Below are 21,071 nucleotides of genomic sequence, written 5' to 3'. Positions count from 1 at the left end.
TATGACATTGCGTTATTTTTAGGCCATTTCTCTAGGTACTCCTAATATTGATTCTTTTAATAAACTTCATCTTTTGTAACCTAGAAACTTGATGGCATACATGCTTTAAAATAGAAGTTAAATGCTATTTATCAAGACAATATTTATTCTCCAGGGTGCTGTAGTTTTTGTTGATTGCCAGGTTAAGAAGATTTTTTGTTTGTTTGTTTATTTTGTTTTCCATTTACTCTTTTTTTCCCCATAGTATTTTTATGAAGATGACAGCTAATATTCTTTTCTGCTTTTGGAAATATGACAGACTATGTAGACAGTAAACAGGAGAGAGAAGTTTTAAAAATTGTGGAAAAATTATTCAAGTGACTGTCACGTCATCTGAAAATAGAATATGCTGAAATAGTTGAAACAGAAGCACCTGATAGGTGCAAGAGTACCTCTGGGGAGTTTCTGACATGTCTGTAGAGTCTGTGTATGCAGACCGGTGCACGTGTGCGTGTCAAGACCACACGCGGGGAGACCTGCTCCCCTGGAGGTGACTCAGCCCGTGCCCCTCGTTTGCGATCTGGGTGCTTTGCTGAGTGGGTCACACTTGCTGGAAACATTACGAAAGCACTGTGTTTGCTGTGTCCTCCAGGCCGGATCCGCACGCGACGGCAGAGCTCCGGGAGCGCCACCAACGTCGCCTCTACACCTGACAGTCGGGGCCGCAGTCGCGCCAAAGTGGTCTCGCAGTCCCAGCGTAAGAAGTACACTTTATGCTGTCTGCTCTCTTAGTTTTACCCAACAGCCATTCTGCAGGTGGAAATTTGTATTATTTTTGTCAACTTTAGAGGGAAAACACATTTTGGTGACTCTTAAGACACTGAATAATCTTTATGTTTGTTGGATAAGCTTACACAATGGAGTATTCCAGTACCTACCTGTGTCTCCTTTCCAAGCGACTTACATTCTGTTTAAATTTTGTAAGCAGTGAAATGTAGTTTCTCGTCTCCCCCTCAAGCCTTTCGAGTTGAGCTGTGTCTGGGCTATGACCCGTTTTGCTGTTGATGAGGACTCCTGATGTAATTTGAGAACAGCACCCAGGAGGTGACTGCTCACGCTGAGGTCTCTTTCCAGCGGCAAGAAGTAAATCCATTCAGAGCTCCCCGTAGCCCGCTGTGCTAACACGTCACCCTGCTCCTCTCTTCTTGCCAGTGTGGGCTCTTGCTTTCGCTCAGCTGCCCTCGCCTCCATTACTGCTTCTCTGTATATGTCAAGCCACTTGATTGTCAGCATCACCCGTGAGAGCACCCATGCATGGGACGAGCGTATCCTCATCCAGGATCCAGTCCTGATGTCTCACTTCCTGGCCCCACAGGCTTCCTGTCTGTGCGCGTGGGGTGGGGCGGGTGTCAGGGTCCTTCTGGGCAGGGCGGCCGGGCCCGAGGAAGGCTGCCCTTCCCTCAGCACTGCACTCATAAGCTGATGGTGTCTGCCGGGCTTGTGTAGAGAGCGGCTAGTCGGCAGCCAGTCCTTCATTCCTCTCGTAGATGCTCAGAAGCTCTTTCTCAGCTCCTCCTGGATTTAGGTACTTTGTCAGGTCCCTTTGATAATTAAGAGTCCTCATGTTGAAACAGCTTTTATTTTCTTTCTGAAAAGAAAGTGCACAGTCAGTCATCCTGTTGGGAGGCTACACAGCCCAGGCTTGTCTGATGCAGAAGCCCATGCTTCACTGTCTCACACCATGCAGTGCAACGTAAGTTGTGCAGGTGTAGTCCAGAACCTTCTGCTTAGGGAGTAATATCCTGGCTCTGGTTGTTCTGTTGAACTCTAGTGATGCCTGGAGTCACAGGTAGATACAATACTCAGGTCACAGTACTCAAATCATATCACAAGGAAATTTTTCGTGACAAAAAATGTTCAGGACTCAGAATAGGTCAATATGTTTGAGTTCAGTTGAATTTAAAAAATGTCTCAACCCTTTAGCTGCACAAGTTTATTTTCCTTCATGGAAAGAGTTTAACAGTGTTTTTTACGTTTTTTTATGTCTGCTGTTCATTGACATTGGTCTCTGCAGGGGTTTCTGCCCCTCGCTGGGTCTTCTGCTTAAGAAGTGACAAAAATAAAGTCTTTAGTGGGGATGAGAGAGCTTTAATTTTTCAGTCTTATAAAAATACTGCACCTTGCATTGGGGACCCACTTTTCAGTTTTATTTTATTCCCCAAATTCCACTCATGGGAAAGAGACAACACCAGCAAATGATCAAGCCTGGACCTTAAACTTGTGTATATAAATCAGATATTTTTAAAAAATTATTTTAATAGGAGGTAAATATGAACACATCTGTATATTTTACAAATGTAGATATACTAGCATTCATAGTTCAGGTTTAAGAGTAAGTAGATTTCATTAATATTAGATTTAGGACAACAGCGTATTTTAAATAGCTGAGGATTTAACTAGGTGAGGATTGATATTTAAGTGTTGAAGAATTTGGCATTAGACCTTGTTAAGATGATACTAGTTAGTGGCAGTTTCTTTCACTTTGTCGATGTTTATGGAGCCCTTTCTGTGGTGAGCACCGTGTCCAGTGGTAGAGAACGCAGATGGTAAGTCACTTTCTGGAACTTCCCTGTGGTCCAGTGGTGGAGACTCCATGCTTCCACTGCAGGGGCCATGGTCAGGGAACTAAGATCGTGCATGGCGGCCAAGAAAAAAAAAAGATGCCATCACTTCTGCCAGGCTGCTCAGAGCTAGAGAGCAGGCACTCCCCGAGGGGCCCGGCACTCCCCCAGTCTTCCCTGTGTCTCATCTGCCTGCACTGTGCCCAGCGCAGGGTAGGTTCATAAGTGTTTTCATGTCTCATGGACAGGTAGAACATGAATGCTAATACAGTATGATGTGTATAAAATAAAAACAAGGACAGAAGTAGACTAGGAGGAACAAGACCTAGGAAAAACAGCTTTTGCTAATGTGTTTGTAAACAGACCCATTTGTGCTATGTTGCATGCTGACTTCTGTATTGTGTTATTGTCTTTTAATCCACTTTTTGCCTGTCCTTTGGTCTGCTCTCATAACCCAGGATCCAGATCTGCTAATCCTGCTGGTGGTAAGACATTTCTCTTCTTGCTGTTTTTATTTTTGTTTGTTTGTTTTTTGCATTTTCCCTCACCCCATGTGCCTTGCACAGTATTAATTTCTCTCTTTATTATGAGCTTGATCTTTCTCCATTTTCTCTGCATGTTCAAATTCTAGGGTTTGAAATGGATTTCTTTTCTCCTTTAAACAGCCGAATAGTTTGTGTGCTCAAATTTTATGGGCAAAATTAATAGATCCTAAAATAGGTTCTTCATGATAATGTGTATTGGTAATTTTTATAATGAATTTCACTTAAATTGTAGTTAAGTCGTTAAAAAGTACTAATTTTTGTAAGTGGTCATCTTGGTGGTTCATTTGAATTATGGAGGGACGTGTGTGTGTAATTTCCAGGTAAGTTTTATTTCAAAGGTGTTTACTCTCTGGATCATTCTGTTCTTCTGCATATTAATGTGTGCTTGATATTTGTGAATTTTGTTGCCTTCTGTACATAAGGGGATGATCTACCTAAGTTAATGACTGCCATTTGGGTATATTGGTCTGATCCTTAAAAGATTTGCAGCTTGCTTTAAGAAAGACTTTTGTTTTACAAGAAATGGCTGTATAAGTATCCAGTCACTTAGCCATTTATAAAAATTGCTAACTGCATATTATGTTTTTTGTTTTTGTTTTTGTTTTTTAACTTTTATTGGAGTATAGTTGATTTACAACATTGTGTTAGTTTCAGATGTACAGAAAAGGGAATCTGTTATGTGTATGCGCATATCCACTGTTTTTTAGAGTCTTTTCCCATGCAGGTCAGTGCAGAGTGCTGAGTAGACTTTCTGTGCTCTCCAGTGGGTCCTAATCACTTCTCTGTTTTACGTATAGCAGTGTGTTTCCAGCAGCCCCCATCTCTCCAGGTTTACCCCTCCTGCTGCCCCTTCCCCATATTGTGTTTCTGATTTCTTGTTCTACTGCATACACATCACAGCATGTATTCTGCATAATTTCTACCTTTGTAGGGTTTTTGAGCCTTCCTTTGAGACTTAGTACATAGTTATTATGGAAATGTACAGAGAATATACCTCTGTTTGTTGGACTGTACATTTGTTTGTGTGGAGAGGTATGTTTATGCATAAATATAGGGTTTTGACTGCTCTGTCATTTTATGACTAGTATGTTAATCTTTTATTGGTATTTGTCTTTCTGAGAGGTATGTAAATAATTATGGTCTTTTTTATTTCTCTCTGTATTTTTATCATTTTATATCTCAGGGCTATGTTACTTGTAGCATAAAGTTTCATGATTGTTATATCTTTAAGGATAATTATGATTTTCTTTTTTAAGTTCAGTGTTTTATTCTGTTTTGTTGTTTTGTTTTATGTATGTTGTCTCTTATAAGCAACATACAGTTGAATTTCATTTCAGTTTTTTTAAACCAACCCAGGAATCTCTGTCTTTTAATAGATTAATTTAATCAGGTCACATTTATTATGATTACTGATATATTTGAGATTACTACTACCATTTTACTTTGTGATTTTTGTTTACCATATTTCTGCCCCCTTTTCCATTTGTTACATTAATGGAGTCTTAGATCCATTTTCCATTAATGTTTAAGAAATTTTTGTTATATTTCTATTCTTTCAGCCGTTTTTAACATATCCACTCCTTTAGGAAGCAAAACAATTATTTAATAAACACCTTTGTGATTATTGGTAGAAGTTTGTTACAGAATAGGGAGACTTTTTGTTCTGAACCTGAGCTTGTTCTTTTGAATCAGAAATTTGGGAGTCGTTTCTATAGAATTCCATCATTCGTTCTTCTGTGTAAATATTTATGATAATTGGATGTTCTTTTATGCTCCTTCATTTTTAAAAAAATTAGTGATATTATCAACTAGAAAACTATTTTACACAAAGTTCTCCTGGCATTTGATTGAAACTACTTTGTAAAGTGACTTCTGAAATTACTTTTAACTTACTTCTTGATTTACGTTCATTATTCAGTTTTGTTTTGGTTCACTTTTAGCTGGCAGCCGGTCCAGTTCCCCAGGGAAATTGTTGGGAAGTGGTTATAGTGGCCTTGCTGGGGGTTCCTCAAGAGGCCCACCTGTGACACCTTCTTCAGAAAAGCGAAGCAAGATCCCCAGGAGTCAGGGGTGTAGTCGAGAAACAAGTCCAAGCCGCATGGGATTAGGTAAGAGTTCTCAAAGGTCTTGGACACCGTTCCCAACCTGGTCGTAAGTTTCCTGTAGGAAATAGCTGTTTCTGAACTGAGGATGTCATTTTGCCTGTGTTAAAAAGACACTTCAGTGTGTGCTTTTTACTGATTATAGCGTGTTCCATTTTCATTATGACTGAAAAACATGTGGGGTTTACCTTCAAAGTCACGGGAAAGAATCACACCGTTGTAGGCCTTTATGTTGGAGAATCATTTGTAAAGCCTTAAAGCTGGGAGAAAGGGCAGGGATTTTTCTTCCCGGGTAGGAGCAGGCTGCTTACTCTTTCACTGCACAGCACGAAGTGGCTGTTAACCTGTGTGAACTTTCAAAGGCATCTGCAGGGTCCACCTCCGGAGGTGGGCAGGGCAACCCACCCCAGTGTCCTTGCTGGAAAATCCCATGGGCAGAGGGGCCTGCCGGGCTCCAGTCCATGGGGTCGCAGGGAATTGGACACAGCTGAAGTGACTGAACATGCACGCGTGCAGGGTACACATTTATTTTGATTTTGATCTTCTCTAACCTAACTAGTGAAACTTACCATCAAAGAATATGTGTAGTTACTTTTGCCATACTATTGTTCAAACATAAACATCAAAAAGAGGAAAACTATTTTATGTTATAGTATTGTTTCTTTGTAATAGTGTGTAGAATAGTGTATATATGAATGACTCTCAGCAGCTCAAAAGCCTCTTACTCTATTAACATCTAACTTGTATGCTACCTTCTTAATAAAAAAGTTAGAAGTCTTTTGTAACATTTTGTGGAAAATCTGTGTTCAGACTCATATTTCCACCTCCTTTCTAAGAGTGAAAACCTACTAATGTGAAATCAGAGCACTGTATTCTTCAGTTCTGTTGGCTTATCTTTCTCCTTTGTTCATTTATCTCATCAACAGCTTTTACATGAATGTTTACTATGATGTGTTGGGAACATTGTGAGACCTAATAATTAGAAGAGAAATGTAATAGATTCAACTTGTGACTTCAAAGAGTTTGTGGTCTTAGAGGCAAAAATGTGAGACAGTGTGACAGATATTCTGGCGGGTCCTCTGGTCTATAGAACAGGAATGTCCCAGGACCCTTGTCTGCCCCACTGCTCCCAGATTTCCTTCCAAGGCAGACTTCCCAGAGAAAGTCGTGTTTCGATGCGGTAGAAGGTGGCGATAGGTAGGGCAGGGAGATGAGGAGAATGGTATCCTCAGGTAGACAGGAGCCTGTGCAGAAGCAGTCAGACAGGAGGGACCCTAGGGAACCCTGGGGCCTCTGGTGGTTCCTCTGAGGGCAGCTGAGGAAGTTGGACAGGGTCGGTGGGAGATGGGCGCAGGACAGCCGGTAGGGTCCACAAATGTCCTTGAGGGCTGCCTGAGCTTCAGGAACGCAGGAGCAGTTACTTATGAAGTAGCATCAATAGGATTTGATTTAACTAGCATTTCTGAAACAAATAAGAAATGTGATCAAGCCGTGGTTTTGTTACTTCTATGTGATGCTGACTTTCTGTGGGCATTATTACATCACATGGTCCTTGAGCTGAACAGCTCTTTGGCTCTAGTAATGATGTGGCTACAACCAGAGAAAACACCATGACTGGAATATCCAGATTTTAGATTTGTTGCTATAAAATAGGTGTATTTAGATCTGGTTTTGCTTGGGAAATACACTTGATTTCAAATCTAGGTGTGAAGTCTCAGCTGTCCTTTTTCCATAATTAATTTTTTAAGATTGGAGAATGTTTTTTGGCAACCCAGATTTGTTTTATACTTTTAAAAATTCTTTTTGGGGAGGAGATTTTACTCTTAATATTTATTAAAAATGCCATTTTTACTGCCTTCTTGAAATTGGGAAGTAATCCAACCTTGATTATCTAACGTAACTCTGGGACTTGGTCGTCTGTGGTCTTAACTGTGAATCGCGCACTGTGCATTGTGAGTAGTTGAAACGAGAGCATTTCATAAGCATGTAGCAGAAGTCCTGTGGAACATCGTCCATCACAAAGAACTAAAGGAGCCTGTTGCCTTCCAGAAAGGTCTGATTTGAAACGTTATTTTGAAGAAAGTTGTTTCCTTGGTGCTCATTAAGAGGATTAGTTCTGGGTGGAGCTTTGAGGTCATACATGCAATTCTGGTTAAAGAAGATACTTTATGTAAATATTAGCACATTGTGAGATATATATGCACAGATTATAAAAATACATGTAAGTAAAGTGTATCTCCACTTCTTCCTCTGTTACTACTTAAAGATTCCATTTTAAGAGTGTCATATTAGCATATTTCTGTAATAGAGTGTACATTTCTTCTCTCATTTAATATATACTAGGTATATGCTTTGTGTCTATAAACATTTGATTCATTATATAGCAACTTTAAATATTCTAAAAAAAGTAGGAACATCTTTTAAGAATATTTTCTGTAATCCTCAAACCAGTTAATAGTTTTAATCATAGCTAAACTAGGCTTGGAATTTGCATTGAGAATTGATTCTAGTTGTCTGCAAATTATATTGGTTCATCTATGCTTTTTTGTTTGAAATAATATTTTTTAACTAAATTTTCTTATCTGTGATGAAAATGATGTCAGGACTCTTCTACATTTAAGGTTTTTTAAGCATTTAAGGTTAAATTAAGCATTTAAGGTTTCTTAAGCAAAATAGAATGTAATTCCTGTTGGATAACTTAAAGAGGCAAACCCCGCCATGTTTTTCCTTCTTGACGTCTATTGCTTCATAAATTAATGAGATAGATGAGTGTATGTGTAAATTGTTTTATTCTACTTATGAAAAGGTTGCATGAATAGCTGATATCTATAACAGTTACATTTTGGAAGTTTGCTTTTGGTTCCCTTCTTTGTCCAACTCATCTTTTGAAAAGTTTAAAAACTTTGGACCCTCTGCCCCTGATGTTCCATGGATATATGTTTAAAGTGTTCTTGGACTTCCCGGTTAAATATATTTTGAAAAAAATTAAAATTGTTAGCTTTAGCTGTTAGATTAGACTACTGTGTGCAAGACCAGGACATGAAAATGTCTAGACTAGAGAGATGTTTCCTGTCTTTAGTTTTGTTAGTTTTCATTATTCTTCTGGTACTTCTGCTTTTGATAGGAGTTCTTGTAGGATATTACCTTGAAAGACAAGAGTCAGGATTTCCCTTGAAACGTTATAAAAGTAGAGTGTTGCTCAAGAAATAAAAACTAGTCAGATAGTATTTTTTCCAGGGTTCTCATCATTCCTTGTAAGCACAGTACTCCAGACTCCCTAAGAATGGTGCTTTTAGAAAGTTCAGGCAGCACATGTGTTTTTATTGTCTCTTCCTCCTCTGTCATCCCTTTTCCATAACAGATTCTTAATGTAGTGTGTTCAGTGTGGGCACTCAATGAAAAGACAGAGTGCTGCAGAATATTGTGTTTTAGCTTTGACCACCTAATTAAATATAATCTGAATTAATTATAGTCTGAAAAGCTTTTATATGCTTTTTAAATCCTCCTTGTAGATTAGTCTTTGGGAGTGGTTTAAAGTGGAATTTTTTTCCTCTTGTGTTTAATTATCCAATATTAGAACTGTTGGTTTCATCACTAAGTGTACTTTAATGAAGCTTGGGGCAGAATTGTGAACAGAATTGTAAGCAGCATTTTTTCCATACTACTATTGCCATATGTTAAAGGAGCCAGTCAGCACAAATGGGTGAAAGACCCTTCTCTGGGTCAAACACCAGGACAGTAAACCTTTTTGAGAATTATGGTTGCTGTTATTTCAGATCATGTCTGCTTATTCTTTCTCATGCTCTTCACTGACTTCGCAAAGCAAGTTCAGCCCACGGAGAGAGAGAGATACCCCGCTGCTGTAGGATATGTGTTAAGGGCTTGAGAGCTGTGTAAAAATTCAGATGTGATCAGGCAAAAACTAGAAGAAAATGGTCAATTGAGCATGTGCATATGTGAAAAACTATCAGAACTGCTCTTACTACTTCTTGATTGTGTTGGAGTAGGCAGTGGAATGGTACTAGAGTTTCACATATGCCTTTCAGCAAGGAATGCAGAAGTACCTACGTTACATACCTATCTCACGGTACCCTTTTCATTTATAACGGTGGGGAATCTCACCTTCCTAAGCAGAGGCTGAGGCCCAGAGAGGCTGAGTGGCTGGATCAGCGAGTTAGCGTGGAGCTAGAGGGGGCATTTATGCATTGGAAGTGGGATTGGTCCCTTAAGGGTAAGCAATATGACTTCCAGATTTTAAGCAACTTGTCATTTACTGAAGGGGTCAGTAGATACTCCCTAGATTTTTAAGGTGCTAAATTAAGCATTTAGCATCTGTTGCCTTGGCTCTTATTGTAGAAGTTGTTCAGAATGTGATCAAAAATTGCTGATTCAATTGTTAATGCTGCTTTGAGTGAAAACCCAGTGCTTCCACATCACTAGCAAAATGAAGACAAGGTTAGGAATTCCTGGAAGTGAAAGTGTTAGTACTCAGTCATGTCTGACTCTTTGTGACCCCACGGACTGTAGCCCCCCAGGCTTCTCTGTCCATGGAGTTCTCCAGGCAAGAATACTGGAGTGAGTTGCCATTTCCTTCTCCAGGGGATCTTCCCGACCCAGGGATTGAACCTGGGTCTCCCGCATTGTGGGCAGACTCTTTACCGACTAAGCCACCAGGGAAGACTGGTGAATCCCAAATGAACTCCTGCAGAATCCCAGATGAAGCCCTGTTTTGGCTGACAGCTCAACTTGCATCCTGCACTTGACCTTGCCTTGCTCACCAGCACAGACCCAAGCTTTTGCATATCACTTAGGTACCTTTAGGGTCTTCACCTCTGGCACTGAGCAGAGACCACAATAGGAAGTTGATTTGGCTTTTCACTTCCACGTTCTTCTAAGTCAGGCAGTTTTATGATTCTGGTTTGTAAGACATTCTTGTTGTAGTTTAGCCATAAATCTGCCTTTGCTCTGAAGTCATAGGCTATGCTCATTGTAATGTAGTAAAAACTTTGCTATTTTCACGTCAGTGAATCAAGGTTATTTTTTCCTTATATTTCTGACAAAGTCATTTCTGTCTAGTCCAGAGCTGGTAGATCCTCTCAAGGTGGCAGTGTTTATTGTTCCCATCGGCTATCATGTAAGTGGCTACATGCTTTCAGTTTTCAAAGTTGCTTCTGAGTATTTCCCCAGTACTGCCTTCCTGTTTTCTCAAAGTACACTGAAAAATAAGGGCATTGTGATCTTTTCTGAGATTTGTGGCCAAGTTATATTAGCCCTTAGGCTTCTTGGATTCTGTCTTCCCAGTATCCTGTGACATGAGAATGCATTAGTTCTTCTCAGGCCAGTGGCTGATCTGAAGCATGAGTATTGAAGTTATCAGGCCACTTGCCATAGACTTAGGTGTGAGGCTGGCTAAGTGAAGGCACTTGGGGAGGGATGACAGGCAGATCTTTCTGGCTTCCCGTAGAAAAAGCAGGAATTAATGTCAAGGCCAGTGAATGAAGATTATTGGTCCCGATTCTTTATGTTTGTTGGTTTAGTAATTATGTTTGCAGCATCTCCACACTGGTTTGAAGTAGGCAGGTTCTGTAGCTGGCTCAGTCCTTGTGACTTCTGTTTGTAAAGACGGCTGGGCTGGGAGCAGTGAACCCTCTTAATTAGGTAAGTTCATGAAGCTCAGTGACCAGAGCCTTTATTCTGTTTTTTAATCCAAATTAAATTATCTTTCTAAGGACCCACTGCATATGAAAATGACTATGGCCTTTTATTCTTCTCTTGTGAAGTTAAAGCCATAAAAGCTGATCATCTCTGGAAGACTTTTGACCTTGTATTTTCTGATCCCAGTTTGCTCTTTGGAGAGCTTTCTTTGGCTTTCTCACCTTCAGATGCCATCTCGTCTTCCTGCTGCAGCTCACAGCTCTGTGAGGCAGTGAGCAAGTTGAGTTTTGCCTGCACCCCTCCCGTTGTCAGTGATCATGCAGACGGAATGTGGCTGACCGTGTGTGAGTTTCTCTGTCTTCATTAAACTTGTTCCCCTTCTCTGAAACCCCTCATGCTGCGCGCTAGCACGGAGCAGCCGTATCCCTCGACCCAGCACGAGTCAGGGGTGCAGCCGCGATGCCAGCCGTGAGAGCAGCCGGGATACGAGCCCTGCTCGGGGCTTCACGCCGCTCGGTGAGTACCCGCCGGCCGGGCACCCCGAGCGCCCCAACCGCCGGCCTCTGTCCCTGCACCACCGCCCCGGGAGCGTCTGCTCTGCACCCTCTTCCCGAGCCCCCCTTCCTGGCACCCCTCTGCATGCTCAGGTTTTGGCTTCCCCAGGTTTTATTTGTCAGAGGGAAAAAGCACCGCCTCCCTCTGTACCGTTGTCACTTGGACCACTGGCTCCTGGGCGAGCCCACCTGTGAGGTCATGGCCAGTGGGAGGGGAAGCTCAGCCAGAGGTCACTGGGCTTCAGACTTGAGTGAGTTCAGAGCATATCCGCAATTGTTGAATTTCTACAACTTGTTTTTCATCTTCCAAGGCATCAGTCCACGTGTAAGTCACTTCAAAGAAGGACAAAAAGCAAAATCATGATAACATTTAGGAAGCTAAACGTGTTCACTTTGGGGGTAGGAACGTTAATGAGAAAAGCAGCATGAATATCAGCTGTCCTTCTGTTGAATGAGTCCTTTGAAAACTTTCTTTAGAGCAGTCTACAAATTTGGATAAACTGACAAGGTGTGTGTATAGCGCACCTCGATGTTCACTGTTAATTATTAAGAAATTTTCCTTTTTCCTGCTTTCCACAGGCTCTTTAATGTTTGTGACCCACTGCCACCTGAGGACAAAAAAAATCACAATATTTGGTGGCCATGGTACATTATAAGTACTTAATTCTGATCACCAGTTGGGTGCCAGTTGGAGCTGTCTGACACACCCCCATTTAGTTTTTCTTATAGCTGGAATTTATATTTTAACAATTTCTAGTATTCAGGAAAAATAAGATAAAAAGAGAAACATGTATCCTTTATAGATACTGAATTTACTTTTTCTATTTAGTTTTAATAATCCTGCCTTTCTCTAAAATGGACATATGCCTTTTCACTTTGAACTATCCACACATATTTTCACAAAAAAGAAATGTTTTGTATTCTTCAGTAGTTGTGTTCTAGTTGTTTGGCATATTTAGTAAAGTGCAGTTGTCTGTTTTTGTCATGATAAGCTTGGCAAGTAAGGTCAAAACATCTTACAGTGCTTGGGCCGAGGCCTTAAGTTATTATCTGGAGCTGTGAACTTCAACAGTCTGTAATTTTGACTCTAATAATGAGGCAGGTCTTTCAAATATAAAAATGTCACTGTGGAAGATGGATGGTGGAGGAAAAGCATTGTCTTAATATTTTCCTCTGTCTCCTTCTGATATCATATACTTCTTCCCCGATCTTTTTTCCCCCGAAATCAGTAATTAAAATCTAAATCTATTCCTTTGTGAACGCTGTCCTTGGTGGAGTCCTCAGAAGGAGCAGGAAGACAGATGCAGGGCCCTCTAGACAGCCCCCCAGACTTGGTGAGGAGACGCTTGTGTGAGCGTCCCACTTGCTGAGCACAGGGGCCTGAGGAGGGCGCGAGCTGCCTGGACCCTCCCAGCTATTGCACAGCAGCCTGAAGCGTTAGCCCAAAATCCTCAAAAACAGTCAGGGCAACAATGATGACTTTTTTCTGTAAGAAAAGGTTATTTTTCGCTTCAAATTATGGCTGTGTATGCATCCTTGTTCATGATTTGCCCTTCCAAATAACTTAGAATTGAACAATTCGGTCTGTTTATTGGTCATTTTGTCTCTCAGAGGCAGTTCCGTGTTTTTATTTCACTCAGACACTGCTGTGTTTGTTACTGCCCATGGAAGCAGCCTTTGTGACCCTAGCGTGCGGCCTGTGGCCCAGGCAAGATATGCTGGACTCTTGAGGTCCTCACTGGACTCCGAGGGACTGAGAGACCCAGCTTCTCGTTTCCACTCAGGTGTTTTCTGGTGACAGCACAGGTTGTGATGTGTGTCATTGCTGCTACCACAGCTGGAGATGTGGCTGTGGATGCTTCTCTTTCCGATCGTCTCTAGCCGCCAGCGTGCTCTTCTGTGTGGGCAGGGCAGGAGTTAGCATCTTGCCAGCTCAGGTTTTTAGAGCATGCCTCTTTTGGAGGGGGAGTTTAAACCTGTTTATAAAATTTCTGTCTGGCTCAGAGTGGCAGCGGTGCATATGTGTCCCTGCGCCATTCCGAGCAGTCAGAGGGCACGTGGCCCTCGTGGGTCCTGTTCAGCCTCTGGGACAGGCATCCTCGCCCCTCTTCTCAGATGACGCAGCCGAGGCTGGGAGAAGAGTCCACGCTCACCAGATCCCACACTCTGACTTCAGAGCCTGGCTGTTGCTCCACCTCATCTGAGGCGTCTTTCTCTTGTTCCTCCAGAGTGGATGCCTTCTGAGGCCGCCCCAGGCCCGGGTTCGGAGAAAGCACCCTGCTTGGTCTGTTTCCAGGCTTGCCCACAGGACCTGAGGATCCATGTAGGAACCCCAGAGGCTGCTGCCTCTTAGAGAGCCTCCTGTGCCCTTTAGAGGGCGAGATGTTTCCTTCCTGGTCTCGCTCACTTGATATTCATTTTGTGCCCCTTTGTAAATCAGTGAGATTTTGTGTAGTGCCCCTCAGCCAACCTTCACTTTTTAGAAGAAGAAGAACAGAAGTAACTGTTTTGGTGACTGCATATTGGGTTTGAGTTGGTAGGTTTTGTGGCTGTGCAGGCCGCCTCTGGCTGCAGTGAGTGGGGGGTACTCTAGCTGCGGTGCATGGGCTTCTCATTGCAGTGGCTTCTCTTGTTGCAGAGCGTGGGCCCGGGAGTGTAGGCTCAGCGGTTATTGCGCACGGGCCCCTGTGGCGTGTGAAATCTTCCTGGACCGGGGATCAAGCCTGTGTCACCTGCATTGGAGGTGAATTCTTAACCACTGGACCATTAGGACATCCTGTATTTTTCTTAAAAACTTGTTTTGGACCATTTTAATGGTATGAACATATCTTTAAATGGTCACGGTGACAACTTATGGGAAGATTAAGGGCTCTAGGACTCTGCTGTCAGTGAGGCTTTTATGTAAGTGGGTCCTCTTGGATTCCATTGTGGGATGTTCACTTGAGTACGTGACAAAGAACTCATTATGTGACTATTTGCGTAGAATATTCTGTTGAAACAGAACCAAAGGACAGCTTCTTAAGGAACCTTCAGCTCAGGTGTTGCTTAAACACTGTTTCCAGTTTAAACTATCAGGATATGATACCATTGTGCTTGTTTAAGAAATGAGTAGTTTGTTTCAGTCTTACACAATATTTTGTCGGTTTCCTTAAATAAGGAAAGTGATTATTTGGTAATATCTGTTCTAGAGCTTGCGGACTTATTTTTGTGCATCTTGAGAAATTAGGAATTTTCTTTTTATTTTGCATGCTGATAAAAATTTATCCTCACTGACCAGGTGACCTTTGCTGTTTAGTGTCTCTTATCCTGCGGATACGCATGTTTCATAAAGTGACATGAGCTTAGATAAACAGTCACGTTGAAGAGTTTGAGGCTTTTCCCCTCCACGAGTGACTGTGTTAGCACTCGAGGACTCTGGGCTGCGGGTGTGCAGGCGGAAGGCAGCACGGCCTAGGGTCGCTCCGGGAGACCTGTGACCTTGGTGTGTTGCCGTCACTGTGTTCTTTCCGAGTAATGATTAGAAGCACGTTACTTCCCCCCGTGCCCCCACCCCACCCCGGGTAAGAAAAAGCCTTATGTTGTGTGGTACTCTGGTCAATAAATTCAGGTTTGGACCCAAGCCTGTATTTCATAACCGTTTCTAAAAGTTGTTCCCTCCGCACGAGTCTGGAGTTTGGTATATATTTTCTCAGACTGATGTTTTGATGAGATTATTATGAGTACTTGCTAGTAAAATAATACCTGGCGTCTGAGTGTAGAGTTCCTGCTTGAGCGTCGCTGTGACCACCGGCACTGCTTCTGCTGCCCCCACGGTTTATTCTGTGCCTGGCACTGTTGCAGGCGTCCGATGTATGCGCTCTCCTAATTCTCTTAGCTCCCGAGAGCGCGGCACCGCTGTCTCACGGGCGAGGACTAGGGCACAGAGAGCTTCAGTGCTTCGCCCGAGGCCCCTTTCCCCGCCCCGCCTGTGTCACAGGGCCGGCGCTCGCAGCCGGGGACGGCTGTGAAGCGTGCTGCGCTAGCTTTCCAGCAGTTACACAGTGAGGTGCTCAGTGAGTCGGCTGTTTGTGCGGCAGAACGACAAACATGTTGACTAGCGAAAATGGAATTATAGTTGTTGACCACCCCCCTTTTAAATCAGTCGACTTTTGTTCCGTGAACACATTTTTTACTATTTTCCTGACGCGTGGTCGGTGTACAGGGCGCGGAGGGGCTCAGTCACACACCTGGCGCAGCCCTCCGCTCGTGTTCTTCTCCGCGCTGGTTCACTGCGGACCTGACCCTGGCCGCCGTGCAGTGCGGAGGAGCTGCTGTCTGCCCGCTCTCTGTGTACACGCCCCCCTTGTGGCCTCACGCTGTTTCTGTTGAGACGACATTGTGGACCCCGCTTCTGTACGTGGCGCATGGTTGCCTGCGCATCGCCTCCTGACGAGAGGGGTGACCCAGGCTGCTGCCGCCCCTCCGCTGTGGCCCCGGACGGCCTGCCCGTGCACAGTCCGTGGCGGCCACGGTGGCTCCTGTCGTGGACGCGCACCGGAGGGCGGGCCGCTGGGTGCACAGGCTGGGGCTCGGCGCTCGCTGTCCATTCATCTCCAACACCATCTCCTCCCATGAGGACGCACGGCTGTGTCGGGAGCCGCCCCGTGCCCTCCGGCCTGCGGCCGCTGCTGTCCGAGGTTCTCGTGTGTTAACCCTGTGGGTGTTGCCGTTCCTTTTACCTGCAGCCTCTCGACGTCATTCCAGGTCCACTAGTGCTCTCGCCACGGCTGACTCTGTGGGGCCGTCAGGTGAACACGTGTTCATGCATGCCTGTCTCACACTCATTGTCACACTGTTCCCATCTTATTCGCTAGCAGTTGGCATGGATACACCTCATATTTCCCCCCCGCAGTGTGCTTCTGTTTTTTTTAAGTTGTTGAATGTTTATGGTTCTGTTAATAGGCTATAGATGCTTTGTAGCTTGTTCGACGACATCATTTATCTAGTGTTCATATTGATGTTAAAACAGAAGGATGGGGAAGCACTTCCGCCCTTGCTTTCAGTCCCTCCTGCAGGAAAGCAGCAGCCCCAGATAGGTGTCCTGAGGGGTCCCTAGGAGAATTGGGGTATGGACCTCATCCAACGGAGGCTTTCATCTCCCAGTCTTTGCTCCCAGTAAAGTGGTGTCTATGAATGCCAGTTATTCCTGTCCAGTTTTCATTACTTGGAGGTACTATTTAGTGACCAGATGTTCAATTATACCATACCCCTTTTCACATGGATGGAAGGAAGTGGACTTCCCTGAAACTTCAATGGAAAAACAAGTCATGATTGCCATAATCAGGTCAGGCCAAAGGTAGCCTTTGCAGCCTGCACACCCGAAACATGCCTCAACCCCATTTTAACAACACCCAAAATGCCCTGGTTGGCCATTCGGGCAGAAAGTAAGCATTCAGTAATGTTCAGTCTGCCAGATTTAACTGGCATCATTTAGATAAACTGATAATCCCCCATGACTACAGTTTTATCAGCTGAGTACGAGGCATCATCTGTTAAATCTGACTGTTGATGGTGACACCTGTGACCAGTTTCCTGAGTCAGTGTCGCTGTTTTTTCTCTAAATGACCCACCTATGCATTTTATTATTTGTTCTTTGATTAGGACATTCCCCTAAAGATTATGGGCCAGGCTGAGGGCAGCTGTACGTATCCATCTCTTGGAAACTGAATGGTACCAGAGAGAACATAGAGCAGATTTTGGTCTGGTGGAAACAAAAGGCTTATAAATTTTCTTCACTGAAAACGTTTCCCCTTAAAATTTGAAATTGAGTTATCTATGATAAGTATCTGCAGTCACTGTGTGTGGCGAAGCTATACACGTCTGAGAAGCACAGAATAATTGCTTTGTTCTTATGGTTTTAATTTTGTGTCTGAAGAATCACTGTTATCCCTGGAGCAAGGTTTGCTGGCATGAGATCTATTTTTTTTTTAATTAAGATTATGTTTTATTTAAGTTTATGCTGGGTAATTTCTAAATGGCTTATAACTGGATTACTTTCATTCTGTTACTCATAAATCCCTTACTATCTACCCTTTTTTAATGAAAAATGAGAAAGACTTGAACAATGATCATTTATAAAACTGCATCATAAATCTCAAATTTCTAATTGTTTCATATTTGAACTGATAATTTATATTATAGAGAGATATAATTGATTTTATACAGCATGTTATCACCTTTTAAACATACACATAATGATGAAATTCAGTATAATCAACAAATGCATTAAAAAAGGGGATAGTATAACATGCAATTTTTGTTTCTCTATAAAAATTCATAATTGTATAACTTTTGATTAGTAGTTAAATTTTTTCTCCCATTCTGTGGCAGTGGAAGATATGTTTCAAAACTGACAATTTTAAAAAGCTAAATAACACATCACTTTTAAAGTTCACCAGTTTGTAGCTGATGTCTTGTTACCTATCCAAATTTGAAATATATCATTTTATAGGAAAGATCAATTATGTAAGACAGACTTTAGCTTTCTTTTTCCCTCCCCCACCAAATGCCTTCATTATTAGAGTATACCACATACGGAGATTTTCCTTGTCCAAACAGTGTCTTATTTGTTAAAGTGGTTTTAATCTTAACATTTTAAATGAGAATCATTTACTGGATTGCTTTATCTTGAGCTGCCACAGCGGTGAGCAGCAGGGACTCACAAGGGCAGTGAGTTCTGAGTAATCTGTGTCCCAATAAAGCCCTGTTCTGGAGTGAAACTACCAGTATAATTTACACGGACTTTCTCCTGCATTGTTTTAACCTCAGCCTTTCTGAAGGAAGGCTGGACAGTTCATGGAAAGGGATTTCTAAAAGTTAGTCTTTTTGAATTCAGTGCTTTCACTGCCAGAGGTGCGGATTCCTTCTCTGGTCAGGGAACTAAGATCCTGCAAGCCTCATGGAATGGCCAAAGAAAAAAGTCTTTATTGTCCATGATCGTTAATAAGCTTATAGTAGTTGTTTGAACCACTAAAATTGGAAAATTTTTTTGCATTCTGTTCATTTTGTTCACACATATAAAGATTATCATTTAAAAATCCTTTGAGGGACTTCAGAAAAAATTTATATGATCTGAATGATTAATGTTTTTCAGTGAAGATACTAGCTTTTTGTGGTGAAGATTAAAGAATTTTAATACATTGATTTTTAAATAACCTTTGGTGACACAGGCATCATGATGAACAGATACCTAAAATTAATTGAGCTTAATAACAAACAGTAGTGACAGTAATGAAAATATGCACAGAGATCAGTGTAATACATTGGATTCAAATTTTGTCTGTTTATCACATATTGCATTAAAACTCATTTATCAAACCATGGAGCTTTCTAATTAGTTTGACCAAATATCAGGGCTTCTTTTGCCTCTAGAGAGAATGCTAAATAAATGAAAAGGCTCAACTCATGGCCCAGTTCCCTTCTGTGATAAGTTCCCTTCTCCAGCCTATATCTCAGCACTTTTCCAAAATAAAATATCCTTAAAGAACCAGTTCAGTTGTCAGGATGCAACCATATTAAATGTGAACATTGTAACCTCTGCCACTGGTAAACAAGTCAAATGTAGTTGAAACTACAAGCCAACTGCAGTAAAAACTGGCTAGAGATTTTTCAGTGTTTCTCTCCAATAAGTGGGATGAGGCAAGGGCCATTGCAAAGAAATGAAAACATTTGTATTAAAATGACATGTATTTTTGCTTTTGTTTTTGACCTAGACCGCTTTGGGCTCGGCCAGGCAGGAAGGATTCCTGGTTCTGTGAACGCCATGCGGGTTCTGAGCACCAGCACAGATCTGGAAGCTGCTGTCGCTGACGCTTTGGTAAGAGGCCCCATGTGTGTGAGTCTCTTTGAATTACCGACCTACATTTTTCTCTGTCTTCACAGGAAGTGGCCTCCAAAGCAGGTCACTAAGTCTTCTTGGATACTCTTTTAGCTCATGTAAATATCGGGTAAATTTAGATTATTATTCGTTTCTCCGTAAACTTTTGACTCTGTACGTAAGTGAAGACTGGCCTTTCGAGACGCATTAGCGTCAAGAGTGTCTCCTCTGCTCCTCGGTAACAGAGGTTCGGATGGCATCAGGCTTGTCTGATGTCATTGGGCTTCTTCCTTTCCTTTTTTATCCATTTTTTTTTCAGCATTTCCTTTTTGCCCCTTCTTCTGCTTCTCTTGCCTTACAGGCTTTGATGGCATAGCCTGAGCACATCATTGTATAATAGGAGGTCACAGACTTTATGGTTTGAAACTCTTGCATTTATTCCATTACCATCACTAGTTGTTCCGTGTGATTTTTATGTTTACTTGTTTGAATGAGTCCTTAAGTCATTATTTACAGAAACATTCCCAGATTTTAAGATGAACTCTGAGGATATGAAGCACTAGTGGAGTATGTTTTTTTCTTGCATTGTTATAATGTAATATTTAAAATAGCAATATAAAGTGATTAGAGGTCCTTAAATTTGTGCTTCTAGCAAAAAGTTCCTGAGTAGAATCAGCTTGTGGTCAAATTGCCTTTTAAAGATGCATTTCTGCTGGTAGTAACACAGCCTCTTGTTTCTTCTGGTTTATGTGCTCAGCATTTAAAATAGACATGCTTTAGAGAACTGTCTGGTCTCTGGTCTTACTTGTACTGTTTTAAGAGAAAAACATTATAATACCCTGCTTTCAGACCCTGAGATTTTAAATCCAGCCCTGTTTTCATTGGACCAAAACTTTACAGTGTGTGGCTTCAGGGATTCTACCTCGCATCCCTCGGGCCCGCCCTCATTTACTCTTGCTCAGCCAGGTTTCTCTGACAAACATCTGTGAGCAAGCAGTCTTCCAGTCTCCTAGTGCTTTCCTGATGAGGGCTGGCCCAGCAGGTACTGGAGTTCAGGATAATTGCTTTAAGTAGGACTTCCAAGAGTCACAAGTTGGAGAGCTGATGTAGCGATTTTCCTTCCAAGTTGCAGCATTTGAAATTTGTTTCTTACCTGTTCTGGGACTGTAAGAAGTGGGAACCAGTGGGGTGAGAAGTGATGGATGTGCAAAGTGCTTGGTGAGGCAGCACTTCGGGTGGGGTGGGGGGAGGGGGGAGGGCGTGTCCCCTCAGTCCTTGAAGGTCTGCCCCAGGGACACGGCACAAAGCGCCGTGGCAGAGCGGGACTCCAGAGTCTGGGCTTTGCCTTTGCCTGGCTTGGGCTTTTCTCGAGCTCTGGCTCTCCTTACACTCGCGCGGCCCTTACGACATTTTGTTCAGACCTCTTGGTCTCTCCCCATGACCTGCTTCAGAAGCCAATGCCAGGACGGTACTCAGTCCCTGCCTCACAGAAAGGAAGTCCCGGGACAGAAGCTCTCCTAGGAGCAGACGACAGAGTTACTAGCGACATTTGGGATGTGCCTCAGTGGTGTGGGGAGAGTTTCAGCCAAGAATTAGAGCAGATACTGCAAGGTCTTGTAAGAGAGGTGCAAGAGGGTTAGGAAATGCCATTGTGAAAGCATTCTTTGTTATTCGCTTGATATGAATTGCTTGCTAACCTGTATTTTTGGTTTGCTAATATATGTTTTGCTGTACACTTTTGTTGCAAGAACAATCCCCAC

The 21,071-nt window shown here is 42.5% G+C and overlaps 1 protein-coding gene across 29 annotated transcripts in view; it reads left to right on the top strand.

Annotated features, from left to right (window-relative positions):
- Positions 1 to 21,071, top strand: part of CLASP1 (cytoplasmic linker associated protein 1) — a 268,492-nt gene that overhangs the window by 180,804 nt on the left and 66,617 nt on the right. For 8 of the 29 annotated variants that reach the window (XM_070476345.1, XM_070476349.1, XM_070476347.1 and 5 more), the window contains 3 exons: positions 632 to 736; positions 5,086 to 5,253; positions 19,208 to 19,311. In XM_070476345.1, the coding sequence (XP_070332446.1) occupies positions 632 to 736; positions 5,086 to 5,253; positions 19,208 to 19,311 (377 nt within the window). Of the gene's footprint in view, positions 1 to 631; positions 737 to 3,058; positions 3,086 to 5,085; positions 5,254 to 11,310; positions 11,419 to 14,094; positions 14,200 to 16,180; positions 16,244 to 19,207; positions 19,312 to 21,071 lie in introns of all 29 variants that reach the window. The other 21 variants (XM_070476332.1, XM_070476333.1, XM_070476334.1 and 18 more) reach the window with 6 other exon arrangements.

Source organism: Odocoileus virginianus, chromosome 13 (assembly GCF_023699985.2).
Source record: "Odocoileus virginianus isolate 20LAN1187 ecotype Illinois chromosome 13, Ovbor_1.2, whole genome shotgun sequence".
NCBI lineage: Eukaryota > Metazoa > Chordata > Mammalia > Artiodactyla > Cervidae > Odocoileus > Odocoileus virginianus.
The sequence above is the reverse complement of the archived record's forward strand: the minus strand, read 5'-3'. Positions and strand labels throughout refer to the sequence as shown.